The 18320-nt window shown below is 42.7% G+C and overlaps 1 protein-coding gene across 7 annotated transcripts in view; it reads right to left on the minus strand.

The window, feature by feature from the left end:
• Positions 1-18320, minus strand: part of LOC120826256 (CUB and sushi domain-containing protein 3-like) — a 256995-nt gene that overhangs the window by 123327 nt on the left and 115348 nt on the right. For 6 of the 7 annotated variants that reach the window (XM_078081428.1, XM_078081427.1, XM_078081426.1 and 3 more), the window contains exon 5: positions 2136-2343. In XM_078081428.1, coding sequence (XP_077937554.1) covers positions 2136-2343 — 208 coding nt within the window. The remainder of the gene's footprint in view (positions 1-2135; positions 2344-18320) is intronic. The other variant, XM_078081429.1, reaches the window with a different exon arrangement.

The following is an 18320-nucleotide window of genomic DNA, read 5'->3' on the forward strand; positions in this document are numbered from 1 at the left end:
AGAAAACCTGTGGCATTTTTTTCTCATTTTAAGACATTTCATCAAGTGTTAGTTGTTTCTATGCAGCATTTGCCCGAGTTACATTAATTAGTAGGGTATAGAAACAGGATGAAACTGGAAATTTGATAAATCATGCTGTAATGATCAACCTCATATAAAGAATATAAAAAATACCACTGATATCTATTTAGGCTTTTGTTACTACCATTCACATGCTGTGAATGTACAAATAAAGAAGGCACTAACAGATTACACCCTCAGTATCCCCTTCCACACAGCCAGAGGCTGGTGACCTTTATGCCCCTAAAACAGACGGACATCTTTAGATCTTTAGAACTCGTTCCACGTTAACTCGATATGTCGCAAAGACCCTGCTGATTTTTCCAGCACACATTCATGTACGGCACGGACACATTCTGCAGCACAATTGTTCTGCGGTTAAGCCGTTCAACCTACTTCCAGAGGTGCTGTACTCTGTTGAGATTGCAGGACTTTGTAGGTCAGAGTCCTTGTACTTATGCTGGCAGAGATGATGCATGCTTTCTGATATAGAAGTGTCTCCCAGAAAAGAAAAGGCATAGTGCAGCCATGGAGGGATGCCCCTACATAGCAACAACGCTCAGGTATACTCAAACGATGCAAAAGAGTCCAGTGCAGCCTTGTCAAGAACACCTTCTTTTGATAATTACAACACCTCCAGCAGCCGGCATCATTTACCAGGAGAAACCATCCATGGGATCAGGCGGATTATATGAAAATCTGACCCATAGGGATACAGAATAGTTTTAACTAGGTGAGATTAGGGTGTTCAGATAATATGCAAGTATTGTTTCATCTTCATGTTTTACAGGGGAGGAACCATGAGTCCATGGTCCATGGGTTTTTATTACGATGAATCACATTCAGACTTGTGTGCTCTGCAATTTGACCCTTGCATACCACTGTGCATACATTCATGTATTTATTATTTCGGTCAGGGTTATTCTACAATCTTTAGTTATTCCCAACATAAGTCAAAATGTTTGCTCCAGGCTGTATGTCTGAATGTCGCTGCTCTCTCCACTCAGTTCAAATCTACAGCCATATTATCAGCCTTTGGCTACTGGAAAATACCCATGATATGAGAATAAAGTGCTGTACGAGAGTCCAGAGTCAATTCAGGAAGTAAATAATTACACAGCAATAGTTGACATGAGTCACGGCACCGACAACATTACACACTATTCACCAGCACATTATCGCCCAAAGGCCAACAGCACCGCCCCGGGCGATAGTCTTCACTTATTTATAATCCAAACCAAGAAGCGAGATGAGGGAAGAATTGAGGTTCTTGTAACATGATAGGAAGTATACACACGCATACAGATACATGCACACATATACTGTACGCACACATGAGCAAACATGGGAGTTGTACACCTGTACAGACACACATCAAGACAAATAATAAAGCAGCTGCCTCGCCCCTCTCACTTCCAAAGCATTTACACGCGCAGACATGACCACGACCAGGGTACGGATCAAACTGGTTACAGCAACAGCAATTTATTATCAATACCTTAATTTACCAAATCTAGAGCAAGAGCAATAAAAGTTTGTTATGAGTGAACTTTATGACTCTATTATCTGTTCTTAAAACAAATTCAAATTTTTTTTTGTTGCTTCTTATCACTCAACTCAGAGTGTGGGCAAATTGTTGCATGAACATAGCTGCTACGTGACTACACTGTCTTTGCAGAAATGCCACGTCAGAGACCAACCAAATTATTTTATTTTTTTCAGACATTCACATACGCCTCCACCACACTAATTAGAGTGTAGCTTTGTTGCACCTCTATTATACTGTTTACCGTGTTTAAGACTGTGGGGCCTGTGATGCTCTGCAAGCTGTAATCTACCTACGTTTGTGCCATTAAATAATGGATGTTCCAAAAAGAATCATGCCCCACGGAAACATGTTCCCATCTGCAGTTCAACCCCGAAACGTGACTCACTGCAACACTGCAATTTAGAAAATTGTTCCCAAACATAAAATACAGCACGGACACGGACGAATGGAAAATTCTGCCACACAGAGATTATCACTGGCACATACGCACGTATAAATTAATGAATAAATTGATAAAGTGACTCACCAAATGGTCGGTGGTTCTGACCCCTCCACTTCCAGGTAGTCATACTTCTCCTCTGTCTGGAAGTCTGTAAAGATGACAGAGATGGTGTCTCCAGGTTCGGCCAAAAGGATCCAAGTACAGTCGGCCTGGTTACCATAGCTGCCGGGGTAACCGGGACTGGTCACCACCCCACTGCCGCCCCTCACAGTGCCCCCACATGTGTCCTCAGCTGTCAATCAAATCAGAGTGACAAATAGAAAACCTGGGTTAGGGAGAGGAGGAGGGACTGAGGGGCGGACTTTTTGATAAAATTTCTTGATTTTGGATAGCTTTATGAGATGGGGCTCATCAATTACCAAAGGTACCAATTTAGTTCATTACCAAATTCTCAATAATATTATTTCTCAAGTAGATAACATGTCAGCCTGCCCAAACTCCTCACCTCTCTCCCTCTATGATTTGAGTTATCTTGATTACCTTAATTTTAGTATGTTACAGGTACAATCTGTATTGGCCACACTAACTGTTATTTTGTGGCTTGAATGTTAGAAATGGATGACTTTCTCACAACCCAAACAGTCAAGTCATATTTGGACACCATATTGTGAAAATATGGAATTCTTACATCATGCTTTTGATGTGAATTAGATCTGAATAAAATAGGATATGTTTGCTAAAACACACGCAGTCCTCATTTTCTGGACTGTCAGCTCCAGGTGTTTTAGGGGTTAGGCTGCAGTTTCTGTCCCACTCTCCTCCAATAACAAGATAAGTTGTCCCATCACAGATCTCCGCTCTCGTCTCCTCCAATCACCACCGAGGAACTTTAGATTCAGCTGTTTCCCAATTCGCTGGTTAACTGTCACCAAATGACTTGACTTTCAATTAGTTTCAAAACATAAAGACCAGACGTGATTATAGATTTGCCTGATTTTCTCTAAATGTCGATCTCATCTCATTGATATTATTCAGAATTAATAGTAGCACTGATTACTGTATAACAGATAAAGACACATGGATTGCGCTGTGCACACGGCATAAATTATACACATATAATTTATACAGACATACTCACAGAGACAAAAAACATACCACATTGGACCTCGTTGCTTCACTGGGACTTTGGATGTTTGGCAAGATACCGACGAGGGCTGTGCTCAAACCACATTTTCAAAATGAATCGGTAAATGTTTTTGTACCCAAACTCTTGACAAAAAGAAATAATCTGAAAGAAGGCAATGCCTGTCTTTATGCAAAGCCAAGTGAGCCCAGCCAAGCACCCAAAGCCCCAGTGATGAGGATACAATGTTGAAGCTTTTTTCTGAGAGCGTACAAGTCCAACCGTTAAAAAAAAGGTATAAATTATACCTGTGGAATTTATAGTTATACATAAAAGAAGCAATACTGTATGTAACACACTCATACAGCAGACATATTTTCCTATAAACACCAGTGGGGGCAATTTGGGACAACGCATGATTTATATTACTGTAGAATGCTTCACTTTGCTGATATCATCAGCATGTAGAGAAGTACAAGCGACTCCACGTGTGTTGCCCTCAAACTGAACCCACTGATAAGATAGTTAGACAGAACCCTCATAAAAGTGTGGAAAGGCGCTGTCAGGTACACATGCACATCCCTCAGGCGCAGGCAATGCTGCCTAGGAGAATCCATGCACAGATGACAGGACACTTAAGGTGGAGACCAAGCCAGACTCCACCCACAGGAGGGGTAAGGAGAATAACTGTGGTCTGAGATCAAGACACACACAATAAGCAATAGAAAGGACATGAATAGAAACACATACGAGTTGTTATGGGAAGGAATCAGACAGAACAGAGTGCACTGAGCGGAGAGAGAAAGAACAGAGACCAAAACAACTAGACTGAAACAAATCATATATGGCCAGATTGAAACAGGAAGAGTTTGTCTAAACTATTTCATATTGGAAACAATAAACACGATCAAATTAAAATAGCAGTTTGACATTTTTTTTCTTTAAAAGGTCAGAGAGTGAAGTTGGGAACGATAGATGTTTCATGATTGTGTCAAAATGCGTTGACACAAGCTTGCAACAAGACGTGCGTCGTCCCGAGCTACACGTGCTGATCACCTGAACATATCATCGAACGATTCATCAAACTATCATCATTCAAACAGTTTCATAGAGGTTGCTGAGTCAGTCCGACAGATGGGCAGTTATACAGACGGACGGACCATTCAGTCATACAGACAGACATTCATTCCACAGCTCGACTGGAGATTTGTGTAAATGACCCAACACCCTGAACCAAGCTCTGCTGAGGCCAACGATGGACTAGTGTCTGTGTGGGTGTCTGCAGAGAGAGAGAGAGCTGCTTGCTGGATGAGACCTGTGACAGGTTTATCCAAAGGACGTCTGCAAACACAGGTGGACACACACCGCTATGCATGCACACACACACACACACACACACACACGCACGCACGCACGCACGTCCCCGCACACCCCTCTTTCAGCCCTGCAGCTTATTGATGTGTCGGTCACACTTGACAGACAGGTGAAAGGGGCTCATGGTCCACTAATGAGTGTCTCTTAAAAAAAAAAAAAAAATTAACTTGTGAAATGAAAAAGATTGCTAAGCTAGTTTGCAGCGTATCTCTGTATCATGATACTGTAGCATTTACTCTGGCTTGGTGTGGTGACCCATAGCACCAAAGAATGTCCGCTTTCCTTTAAAAATGAGCCACCTTGAAAACCGATGTAGATATAAAGAAAACCTGAAAGCCGTGCAAGGAGCAAGGAAAACTTTGATGACACGTGATGCAATTAGGATCCTTACTGATTGTGTCATCTAACGCTTCAGAAGCAGCTGCTCTAATAAAAAGTGACATGTGTTGAGTGCTCACAGGGCGGGGGGGGAGAAGTCCACATAACCTTCTGTTCAATGTGTGTGCATCAGACATAACATGGAACCAGTCAACTTTCCATGATGTGTCGGCTACTTGTGTTTAACGCCTGCTGCATTAATCATGACGACTGTGTGACGGTGTGAAATATTACTGTGCACCTCTGTTGGCCATTTTCTGGTGACTTCCTTTTTCTTTTTAAACAACCGCAAAGCAATTAAAAGCATGCAGCAGTCAAAAGTGTTTTATATTGTTTTTGATTTGAACGTACAGCTGCTTCTTTTAAAATCAAACAAATGATCCTCTCATTTTGATATTTTGAAATCCAATAAGCTTTTTAAATTAATCTATGGCTAACAACTAGGGAGTGCTGAGGTCACTGAAGCCACATCAAATTGTACGATGGAGTTTGCTTTAAAATAAGCACAAAACAAAACGATAACGATTTTAAAATTACTTCAAGACTGATTATGAGGTGAATGATATTTGCTGAAAAACCTTTTTGAGTCAAAGGATGAGCCTAAATTCTCCCAATTAGCACATCAAGTTACTGCAAAGCGATGTTGTTCTTGTTAGGATTCAAACTATTTATTTAATCTGGCTATCCATGCATCCAATCATTGTACAGATTTGTATACAAGTTAATTATCTCAAAAATGAGCCTAAATCTTGATGAATGAACAAACACAAAGGAATTATAGACACGAAAGAAAACATACAGATTAATATCATTCTATTTCCGCTATTAAACCCCCTTAAATCCACACGCTATCCTTTGTTAAAACAATCTCATGTGATGTGAACTTCATAATTAAATACTTTATACTCAACATCAACACCCAACAACGTAGTGAAAAATACAACATCACCTATGTTGCCATATATGCATATGCAAACATTTCCAAAATAAAACTCTATTCGCAAAACTTCATAATAATACCTTCTCACAGGAGGCACGTAGACAAACATAGTGCAAGTGAAGTATTTCGTCGACCAGAAGATAAAGGAGCATAGGTGGTAAACCTATAGGTAATGGAGGCCTGTACTGTTCATGCCGTGTTCTGTTTTCAACTGTGGAGGCTGAACCTGTGCTGACTCACAGTACGGGGGGGGGTATACATTAGCTTCGAGTGTGACTATGCATGTGTGTACTGAGGAAGGAAGAGAGGGAATTGTTGGCCATGTTCCACTTAAATATACATTTGTATCATGTCAGTCTGCCCCTCTAGTGGTCGCTGTAACACTCTTTCCCACCCGTCTCTACATCGAGAAGAGCTAACCACCCTGCTCCTCCACTCTTCTTCTTCTTACCCTCCTCCTGCCTCCCTCTGTGCTTCCGTTACCCCTCCTCATTCATCCTTGCCCCTCCTCGTCCTAACTCTTCCCATCTCACCCCTCCCGTTGCTCCTCCCCTCTCGGCGCCCGGTGTGCTTTGATCTCGCATCCGTTCAGCCTCTCTTCCCCACTGCGCTGTCATCAATATTGCCGTCATCTGAGGATTCCTTCTTTATCCTTCCCCGTCTTCCTGTGTCTTTCTTTAAGATCTTACTCTCTGCTTTTCACTCTATACTTCCTTTCGACTGATTGATTTAATGTCTAATGGCTTTACTGGCCTCATCTCTTTCTCTCCTCTCTTTTCCACTCGTGTTTTCTTCCCCCTCTTTCTTTTCCCTTTCCCATAACTCCATTCCTTTCCTGCATCACTTTGATAGGCAGATCTCTATCACTGTCAGATTGGTACACACACACACACACCCACGCACACACACACACACACGCAGACTTTGATCACAGAGGACCCAGTGTGCAGTCAGCCTCCAAGGATTATGGGTCGTCTACATCACCCTCTCCTCTCCTCTCTCTTCAGGCTGCATCCATCCATCCCTCCTGCTCCCTTATCTACATCCACCCACCCATCCATCAAACTCTCATCCCCAACTGAATATATAGCCAACCCTATTTCTCCTTCATCACCAACTGCGTACCTTTAATACCTCGTTTTAACTGCCATGAATGACCGGATAGACAGGAGGCAGTTAAACAGTGCACACAAATAATCCAGCATTATTGTTTTTTAATAATTCCCCCCCTGGCTTGAGGCCTCTTATCTTAGCTTTCTCTGCAGCTGCAGTGTGTGTCATGCACCCTGAACAGACAGACAAAGATGCAATTTCACTTTTGCCTCAATGTAGCTTTCAGGACCTTGTCATCGTAAAAGCTCTGAGGGGACTGGAAGTGGATCTTGGGCACAGGCGGATCAGAAGTACAAAACTAGTACTGGCGTTACTAGCTCCAACTTATCTTGACAACGCAGCCTAACAACAACATGCATAGTACACTCACACTATTCTGCTCCTCCTGGTTACCAGTGGCTTCCCGCATTCCTTTCATTCCTACCGTGCTGCAAACAGATCAGGTCCAGTCTATATCCTGGAAACGTTAAATACCATCCCGCTCACTCCGCTCTGCATCTGCCATTTGGCTTGTTGCTTCCCCACTGAGAGCTGAACTCTAACAAAATCACTACTGTTTGCTGCTCCGGCTCCAAGATGGTGGAATGAGCCATTTCCAATGAATCAGGACATTAGAAACTAAATCCACACCACCATAGACTGTACTTGTTTGGCACTTTCTTGATTGTCCTTGGCTCCTGGTTCAACTCGGATGTAAGTCACGACATTTTAGAAACGTGATTGTAATAACATTTTGTCGATGGTATTGCAAATGAATTAAAACGAATGTTAACACACAACCAATATGTCAGAATGTAACGTTTGTCCTCCCGGTGAAGCACCTCACATCTTTAGAATAAAAAAAGAAAAAAAAAGTCATTTTTTGTAAAAAAAAAAAAAGCCTTTAAAAGGACCCATAAGAGACGCCTCCATCAGAAGGACATCATCATTTGTCAATACATTCCAAAACTGTTAAAGAACAAAACGCTTTATCTGATCCGGCTCAACTATATTCAAGGTATCATTAGGCTTAGGCACAAAATGACTTAAAAACACATTAAAAAATGTGCAAATTGTGTTTCTGGAACAGTGTCCCATTATTTCTTTCCACGCTCTTAATGGATAAATCCTCATTTCTACTGCCACTCGAGGGCTTTGCAGCTCGCGTGTGAATGTATCTTTTTGGGGTATTAGTTGAAACAACCGCTGAGTTTTTTTTCTTGGGAGGAATGCCTGATGTTCTGCTCAACCCTTGATCTCCTTTGTTTGGCAGAGAAGTCATTTACTGCGCACACCAGCGGTGCCCAATAGGTCGATGGCCACGGGGGCCAACGTCAGCCGGTCCTCGCCATGACTTGATCGGTTGAAAAGTAGCTTGCACCCCCGGTGTACACACTGCCGTTGTTACGGTATAACGGCTGGTTTTAATTAGGCTGCTCATTTGTAACGTTCGCATCTCTCATTCCTTTACAAGTAGGGCTACTCTTTACCTTTAACGAGGCTTCAGTCCTGCACCACGCAGAACAGGATATTGGATCGCACGTTAAGGGTAGCCTGCAGTTCACTCAGGCGCAAATGAAACAAAAACCCACAATAAGGACGTTGAGGGAAGATGTCTGACTTTATCTAGTTTTTTAGGTAATTTGTTTTTGAGTTGATTTAGCAGCATGCATGGGACAAAAATGCATCGAGGGATCAGCAGCAGACATGAGGGGCGACAGCTATCCTCACTTTTGACAAATGTGAACCCATCTGACTGCAGAATAAATTACATACAACACACATTTTCATTTTAACAAGTGCAGGCTTCACACCTGCTGTGCCGTTTTACAATCTTCTCATCCCAGGTTTATATAGGTCAGGATGGACCATTTCTTTGAGACGGTCCCTGTGATGTTTGAATTTATTTTAAAGCTATTTTCTTCGGCCTTCATCTGCCTCGTGTAGATTGTGTCTGTCCCTGTCTGTGAGGTTCAGCTTGTGACCAAAGGCTGCTGGTGTAGGACGCCCCTCGAGGTATTCAGGTATCAACTGTCTTGTGTCTCTGGAACAATGCCGATACATTGTTGACTCTTAGACCACATTAAAAGCTGATAAATACCCACATTTAACTTAGTATGACTCATCTGTGTAGCTGCCATTAAATTAGTGACTTCAAATTCAGTGCTTTTTTTTATGTGCTGTTCCCATTATTCTTTCTCTCCCTCGCATATTGCTATCATATTTTTCTATCCCCTCTTTTAAACCTTGTTAAAAACATATTGGTTGCTCTCCACTGCTTGCCAGCATTGCATTACTGTCATTGCGTTTAGGGTGCACACAGACACGCACACACCCACACTCAACTAGTAACCACGCTGACCTTCAGTTCATTCCTCCATCTGTCCACAAATCAGAGAGCAGATGCTGCCTGCCAGTCAACTAACAGCCCAACATTTAGACCCATTAGGGCAGAGGAGTGATTTAATGCTCGATCACCAGGAGACGTGAAGAGTGGAGATATTGATTGATAGATAGAAGGCCATCACGATTATGTTCTTACAGAAGCCCTATGATCCTGACAGATTTAGTGAAACATCACTGGACTCTCTCATTAAACTGTGATTCTTCTCTTTCCATTTAGCCCCCCACTATTAACCTACCTGACAATATCAGATACAAGAGCTTTACTATTACTATTCCTTATTTTTCTGTGCAACATCCATGGTAATCATTTTAATATGAGCAATATTGTTAGCCCGCTTTGTCCGATGACAGTATCAACTACATTACATCATCCGTGGAGCTGGTACGTGTCGCTCAGGGACATGTCAGCAGTACTATTCCTGTGGCTTTGGTTTGAAGGATCCTCTGGTCCCAACAGAACGGAAGTAAGGATTACATTGAAAGAAGCAGTTAGAAGAAGGGTGCAGAAGGATGCGAGACATCTTCAACAAATTGTTAAGTAAGATAAAAGGCAAAATGGACAGAGAGGTAGCACGTTGAGAGTCACTGGAAAGGTGTTGGTGGTGGTGAACACAGGCGGAGGCTCTCTGACTCCTCAGCAGTATTGAGACGGATGACTCAGGCGCCCGTTGTCTCATTTTGTCATTAAAAAGAGTTTTGAAATCATCACGTAAGAAGGATCTCCTAAAGTTGTGATTAATAAGTATTACCTCTCATTGGCTCCCCGACTCCCTTTCTTTTATTCTCTGAGAATGAATGTGTCTGACTCTGTGTCTGTTCATGCACATTTTAGACAGTGTGTGTGTGTGTGTGTGTTCACCTGTATCCATGCCTCACTGTGTGTGTGTGTGTGTGTGTGTGTGTGTGTGTGTGTGTGTGAGAGAGAGAGACAGACCCTGGGTGTTGGTAATTGTAAAATGTCATCCCTGACATCTTAAACAAATAGCTGGATGTTGAGAGTTTAACGCATGGGCGCTTTAGCCAAAGACATTCCACTCTTGTCTCTTCCGTCCTTCTTCCTCTTTCCTCTCCTGTGTGGCCATGAAGGGCGTGTTCAACACAGGTCAGCCGACACAAACTTAGCTACACCTCTCTAAAACTAAGGAGGTGTTTCCAGTGTCTCCGTACGGATATGAGTGGGACAAACAGAGCATGGGACACACCTGCAGGTCCAACATACTACAGCCATAAATGTCCCTGCTGACTGCAGAGCGTGTTAATGCAAATGAGTATGCAGGAACACATTGGCCTCGATCGCCACAAACACATTGGTACCGAATCAGAAATAGTTGAGATGGTACAAGCTTAAATTACATAAGTGTGGCCAGTGAATGGATGCCAGGTTCATGGCATCTCTGTACGGTGGGAATGTTTGCTCTTTTTATGAATCAATTCATGAACATCAACGTGCTGATTAATTCAACAAGAAAAAGTCCTCCACATATACAAACCACAACCAAACACTTGATTCTCAATGTTTATAGATGACCTTTATTTCTGGCTTTCCATGATCAATACCTGCTCATGTAAAGGCTAATCAATACAGGAAGTAGCAAGTTCCGTTGCAAGAGTTCAGCAGCACAAAGGTGTCTCACATCTGGTCTTGCACTCAATAACTCGGGCGATGCTAAATATCACTTTGGGGGATGTATATTCTTTAAAATGTCATCTACGTTAACACAGCAACAGCCACTTCATCAGCACTGGCATTTACAAATCTGAGATTGATCAGACTTTTTAAATATATATATTTTTCATTGAGTACTGATTTATCACATCTAAAAAAATGTCCCTCCGACCACTACTTTATGGACAAGCCTGCGTTAGGAGGGATATCTATAGCAGAATATCAGACCTCCAGAAAATGCTGTGTGTCGTAGATGGTTTCTCATGTTCTAAGTCTTCTAAAAGCCTTCATGCAAAAAGGAGAACTTAAAATAAAACACAACATGAAGTGGAGTAACGGGAAGAGAAGGGACAGCAACTGAGATAAAGAGACTGATATAGAAGGAAAAGAAAAAGAAAAGGAGCAGGGAGAGGAGACGGGAGGCGCAGCATCTATAATAACCTTGAAACTCGCATTCCATCAGTGTTTAATCGGTGAAAATAGCAAGTAACAGAATAAGAGCGGCACCAAAACTAAAGATGTTCGTGCTGCGCGTGATTAATCTGCCTCAGCTTTCATCTGTATTTATGTTTTGTTGCTTTTTAAAGCGATATAATGAACATCTTTTTGAAGCGTTGCATGAATAAATTCTACGCCACTTGACCTGTGACAGACAGCTGAGTGACTTTGAAAGTGGAGAACACATAGAGAGGAACGTTGAAGAAGTGCCTCTAATGAGCGGCCACGGATGACAGTAACAGCGTCCCCGTCCATCCCCATCGTTCAACACCGATAACAGCAACTATAGAGCTTTAGTAGAGACCGACCCACCTCTGTGAACGCATTAAGCCATTGTTTGAGGAGTGGCATCGATCACCCAGCTGTCATAACGTTCTGATGACTACTGATAAAGGCGTGAGACAGAGAGCGAACCAGATAAAACGACTGGGAGGGAGGGAGGGAGGGAGGGAGGGGAGGGAGGTGTTAGCCGAGGGAAAGACAGATGACACACCAAACCCAGATGATGACAGATGATTTAATGACTGGCAGGAAGGAAAGAAAATGAATTAGAAGACAGAACAGAGGCATGGAGAGAGGGGAGAATGGATGAATATTGGATCGAGATGGATCAAGGCGGCGATTGAGAGGATTAAGCAGGAACTATGGTGAGATAAAGGGAGAGGGAGAAATATTAATACAGAGCGCAACACCAAAGGCAGAAGGATGCAGACAGACACGGCGTGATGCTGACAGAGGCCGGGAGGACAGAGAAAGATCGACAAATTAAACAATTTCAAGATCCGGTGTGGGGACTTCAAGGATGAAGAAGAGCTAAAGAGCCTCCCCAATCGGTGGATATTTCAACAGTGCTTCTTTGTTTTGAAGCTTGTTATGGATTAGGTCTTGAGTTTGACAAATTTTGCAAGTATATTATGCTTTATTAAAACAAAGACCACATTGTAAGAAGTGCAACAATAATGTTACACAAAAGCAAAATGCATAATGGAGGACGCAGGGATTATGGGGGCACCAGGAAAACAGTGTTTTTGAGCTTCTCATCGCTTGTGCTTCTGTCTCATTCTTCTCCCGCTTGAATGTTTGATAGAAGGAGAGAGAACAAAGTGCTGAGAACTATCTCTTGCCCGAAGCACCATGTTCTCCTATTTTCCATCATTTTTGAGGTTTTGCTTTTCCTCCTACTCCTCGTCTTGTCAGTTCCTGACCATGAATTCAGTCGTGATTCAATGCGGTTGTTCCAGTGAATGTTGCATGCACAACACCACCGACGGATCAAACACAAGTATGTCTCACCGCGCCAATCACTGTGTCCTCTTCTGGCAAAGATCCATTTCAGGCTGTTTTAAATACTCAGAGATCAAGGAACTGCCTTGTATCCAGCTGTGTGTGTGTGTGTGTGCGCACATATGCCCTGTGTGACGTTGTGCATCTGTGCATGTCTGCAGGTGGTGGTGTGTACTTGAGAGTGTCTGTGAATTAGTGAGTGAATTATTCATGAGGTTTAAAGTGCTCCTCTGCGAGAAATGCAATGCAACACGCTTCTAACATCTTAGTCACAATGGGTTTTTCTGCATTTAAGAGATTTAAGTAATGAACCCTAGAACTGGCCCTGTTCATATGTATGGTTATGATATAGTTCTTACTCACAACATCCTAAAACGATCTACATGGGTCATAATGTCCACATATAGTACAGCTTTAGAGTTCTTTGTCATGTGTCTCAGTCCATTGTCATATTGTTTAACATGGGTGTCACATTTGGTTTGCAAAAAGGTGACGACACGCTACTAGAGGCGTGGATTAAAGTAAGCCTGTGTTAACCTATAGATTTGTGCCATACATTCCCGGTGCAGAATCATGTTGGTTTTGACTTAAAACTGAACATTCAGCCCACTTCTGAGAAAATACCAAGAAGTGTATCGTGTGTCGCCATTCAGACAAAAAACAAACAGAGATCTGATTTATGGTTCTGATCTGCAAACATACTTTCCACCCAAATATGGGAACGATTTAAGTAAAAAAAAAGGACAACTAACCTAGAAAAAGTAATCTTATCTATTGTTCATTCTCATGGAAATGTTTAGTTATTGTTTGAGTTAGCCGGATTTTATGAAATTACACATGTGAGTACTGCTTTGACACCATGTGCTTTTCATTAACATGGACACCGATACGTATATTGGGGCATATCTGTGTGCACTAAAGAGTAGCATTTCTGTGAACCGCTGTAACGGCAGTGTCTTTCTGTAAAAAAAGACGGCTGTATTTGTGTCAAATAATGCACGTGTGAGAGCGTGTTTCTCAGAGTCATGCATAGGTGAGCAGGCTGATTGTCTGCTACATTGTGAATGAGCCAGCCATCCATGTTACCACTGATACACACACACCAGCATGCAACAGTGAATGGGTTAGGGTTGTGTGTTTGTGCGTGCATCTGTAAGCGCATATGTATAAATATGCATTTAAAGGGAATGTCAACTTAAACAGTACATGTCTTTTACATGTGTGGGAATCTCTCTGCATGTTCATGGTTTTTAAATCTCATGTACTAAGTAGACGTGTCTAGTTGAACAAACAGACTAAGCAAGCAATGATGCATATGTAGTTGTGTCTCCCCAGGCATGTGTGCCTGTATATATGCATGCGTCTGTGTGTATTAGCTACTTTCTATATACAAGTGTGATTTTTGCAATAAACATACGGCTCAACATTCAAACATTGTAAGCTTTGTATAAGTCTGCACTGCAAGGTGGGAGCAAGAAACTGAAATCTCTCTCGCCTGCACTTGAAATAATTCAAAAAAGAAAAGAAGCTTCAGTTTGTTAGTAAGTCTTAAGCAGTGTTGATCTTTTTGGAAACTACATTCCAACACATCTCACGTCTCTGATCCCAAAGGGGGGTTTGGATCTCTTCCTGTGCTTTCATTGTAAAAAGTAGAACTTATATAAAGTTATTATGAATTCAGCACAACAGCTGGAGGATGAGTTAAAATTCTTTGATTCCACAGGACAGACTCCTTCATCGTTATCAGAGGACACGCATTGTTTTGAAGACTTGCTTGTCCGTCTCTATGTCTCCATCTGCATGCAGTCTTCATCTTGACCAGCCACTGTTGTAACGTATCACTTAAAGCACATATGTCAAACTCAAGGCCCGCGGGGAATTAACTTTGGCAGGATAATATTTAATTACTATTACAGCTGGCCCAGCTGCTATCCCTAATCAGTCCACCGGGGTGTCGCACTGTGTGAGTGAGCGCATGCCACATGAAAATGCACCATCCGTGTGCACCTTGCAACTGGACCCCCCCTTTCTGGCCACCATCTCAAGGGCCATAACTGGGCCCTAACCTGACACCCCAAGTGTGATCTTCGGGGAGTGCAACATGTTTAGAGTCAGTATGTAATGAAAATTTCATGAAGCAAGTAAAGTTGTTTCTTTGTCCTTTCTCCATCTCTCTGTCGGTGACAGTCTCGTTATGCTAAAACTACATTATGCATGCGGATGGAACGCCTAAACAGCGGTCTCCGTGGTAACCCAAAACACATCCATCATCATCACCAAGACAACCACGGATAGAGCTGCCAATCAACTCCGTCTCAGGGGAACTTGGGATAGCCTAGACACCCACATCTGCACAGGCAAATACAGATGAACACGCAGGCATGCACACGCGTGCACACTAATGCATCTGAAACGTTGCACACGCAGGCACACACACACATTGTCGAGAGTATTTACCATCACATACGCTTCTGAGATCACACACAACTTTTGCCGCGCACACACTGACGTTTAACTCTGGCATAGCCGGATCCATCACTGACTAACATACTGCAGGTATGTGCAAAAGGGCCTTTCGGATTGAACTCTCTGCCCATGCACCAGACGGTCCCTGAGCAGCTGGCCTAAAAAATATGCAGACACATGCCGGTTTAAGTGCGAGGACTCAATATCTAAGCAGTAGATAATCAGTTAAAACCTTTGACTCAAAACTGTAACTAATAGCGTGGTGCTTGTTGTTCATTTTCTACTTAGTTCACCTGTCTGGTACCGATTCTGCGGCCACGGCGATTAGACTGAGAGCAGTACAACTGGAGGAAGGGAGTATTAGCTCTGAGCCTTGACGTACTGCTGTTTGAAATGTCTACAAAAGCTTAGCGTCTGACCTGTATCTCAACACTCACTTCCTCTCCTCATTCCCGTTCCCTCTCTGGGAAAGAGAAATAAAGTATTTCCCTTCCTCTGTTTCGCCTGCTTTTCAAAGACAGTATCTACCGTAACCTTTACCCCTTCACTTCACTCTCTTTCTCTATGTGTATGTATGTGTCTCCCTTTCCCTCTCGCTTTCTTTCTCTTTCTCATTCCTCCCTCTCTCTAAGATTAAACTGTCTATCCCGCTGTCCCCCTTGAAATCCCCTGTTACACCTCAGGCTGTGCGTGTGCATGTCGGTGTGTATTTGTGTGTATAAGCCAGACACGCTCGCTGAGCATTAACCTGTCAAAATATAGAAACACAGGGGGAAAGAGAGCAAAGAGAAACAGAGGTAGGCCGAGACAGACAGACAGACAGACAGACAGACAGACAGACAGACAGACAGACAGAGAGAGAGAGAGAGAACGAGGGAGTTGGGTCAAAAGATCCAGTCCACATGTTGCAAGGTAGTGAAGATGGTTGTTGTTGTTAACGTTTTCTTCACTGGATCTATGACAAATACTGAAACTAACTAACACACACACACACACACACACACACAAAGAACATTTAAATGTAAGGTACATCTACCTTGTCACAGTGCAAACAACAATATATCCTGTTGTTGTTCAAAGTGACACATTCATAAAATGTAAATAATATGTATTACTAAAGGGCACACAAAGAAAAATATTTAAAAAAAGACTGTGAAATAAGAAAAAAGCCAAGAGAAAAGGGACGAGGGAAGACACCGGTATGTTGAAAGGGACTATAGGAGGAAACTTACTCACACTTCCTTCAGTTCAGGTTTCAACAAATATGGTCTATAGCTGCGACATGTTCTGCTGTTACGGTCTCGAGGTGACAGCTCCGGGCGTTGTTATGTTTTACTGTGGTCGTTTCCTCTGTCAGCATGCCGGTAAACACATCATCCACAGGGACCCCCCCCCCCAACACTCTCTCACCTGCAGCCCTCCCAGTTGTGTTTGCACCCCGATCTTATACGTTTTCTGCAGGATCTTTGTCACCGGTAGCAGCCACCAATCACCAGCCTGTCTGATCCATCAGCCACGAACCCCGAGGCTCCTGTGATTTAAACTGAGCAGTCTCTGTTGCAATGTTTACTCGGGTGGCGGTTAGCTCTGAAGTTTACTCACGACCAGTGTGTGTGTGTGTGTGTGTGTGTGTTCATTTGTTTTAGACAATAGTTGAGCGGCTTCGGCATCAAAGCCTCAAGGCTTATTTTTGCCACCACACAGAGTTATTTGAATGTCTTATAGAACGCGAGGTCGCCTGAGGCGTTTCATTTTGACATGGTCTCTATTTTGTTTCCTTCAGCCGTTGTCGGTTGCAGTGAGTCAGTGGGTTTATCGTGGATTAGGAAGCATGTTTTTTTTTCAGGATTTATTGCCATAGCTTCCTTTGTACCTTGCCTACCTCAACTTTGGTATCATATAATGGTCGAGAAAACTTGCAACTCTGTAATGTTGACTTTCAATTCATTCGTCTGTACCTACAATAACCTCTTTGTGTGATCATAACAGCCATGATTATTGTCCTGATGCCCATGTAAGCAAACGCTTTGGCTGTCACAGCAGCCATGTGAATGTTATAAACCTAAGCAGCCGTGACTAATCTTTAATTCTCTGGTTCCGCATAAATGTACATACTCGTTGCAGTCATTTAGTTAAACATGCAAATACCTAGACTAGATCTTCATTTGTGTGTGCCAGCTGAACCATCACACATCTTCATCCCCAAAACTACACTATGTGCTTCAAACAGTTACACAAACTGCGGGGCTACAATTCCACATAGCAAAAGTCCTGCACAACAGCAGGGAAGATAACAGCAATAATGCACACATATGGAGCCTATTTAGCATGTATGCATATTCCAAATAGCGATTCCCACCTGTATGCAACCCCACCGGTTGGAGCCACACGAGGGTCTTACACAAATTCATCGTCATCATCTGAATATCTATCGTAAGACGTAAGACGACTATGCTGAGGTGTGTGTGTGTGTGTGTGGAGTGTGTTGTCAACACCAGTATCAAATACCACATGGGGCAGGGAAGTTGATACCGCAAGAGATGCAGAAAGGAGGAGAAATCTGCTGTCCTAAACATGCCACAAGCCTTCCCAGACACACACAGACACGCACATACAAACACTGTGAACATCCTAAATCGTTTAGCGGCTCAATGAGGCCCTGCTGACTACAGCACTGCCGCTATGCTGTGAGAGTTTGAGTCCGTGTGAGCGTGTTAGAGCATGAAAGGAAAGTTTGTGTGTGTGTGTGTGTGTGTGTGTGTGTGTGTGTGTGTGTGTGTGTGTTGTACTCTAGTTGTTTGGGTGCATGTGGTGTGCAGTGCATTTTGTAAATCTTGCAGTGTCAGCAGACTAATAAGGGAGAGAAGCCGTCATGGTAAACTCATTTTTAAACCGATCACATTGCGGTTAACTAAAGTACACCTGACACAAACCTTCTGCCGGATTATTAGGGGAACACGGATTGATGATGCTCACTTTTTCATCCATATTTGCCATCATTATGAAAGAATTCATCAGAATATTAAAGTCTCCACTACTATC

This window comes from Gasterosteus aculeatus, chromosome 10, assembly GCF_964276395.1.
Source record: "Gasterosteus aculeatus chromosome 10, fGasAcu3.hap1.1, whole genome shotgun sequence".
Taxonomy (NCBI): Eukaryota; Metazoa; Chordata; class Actinopteri; order Perciformes; family Gasterosteidae; genus Gasterosteus; species Gasterosteus aculeatus.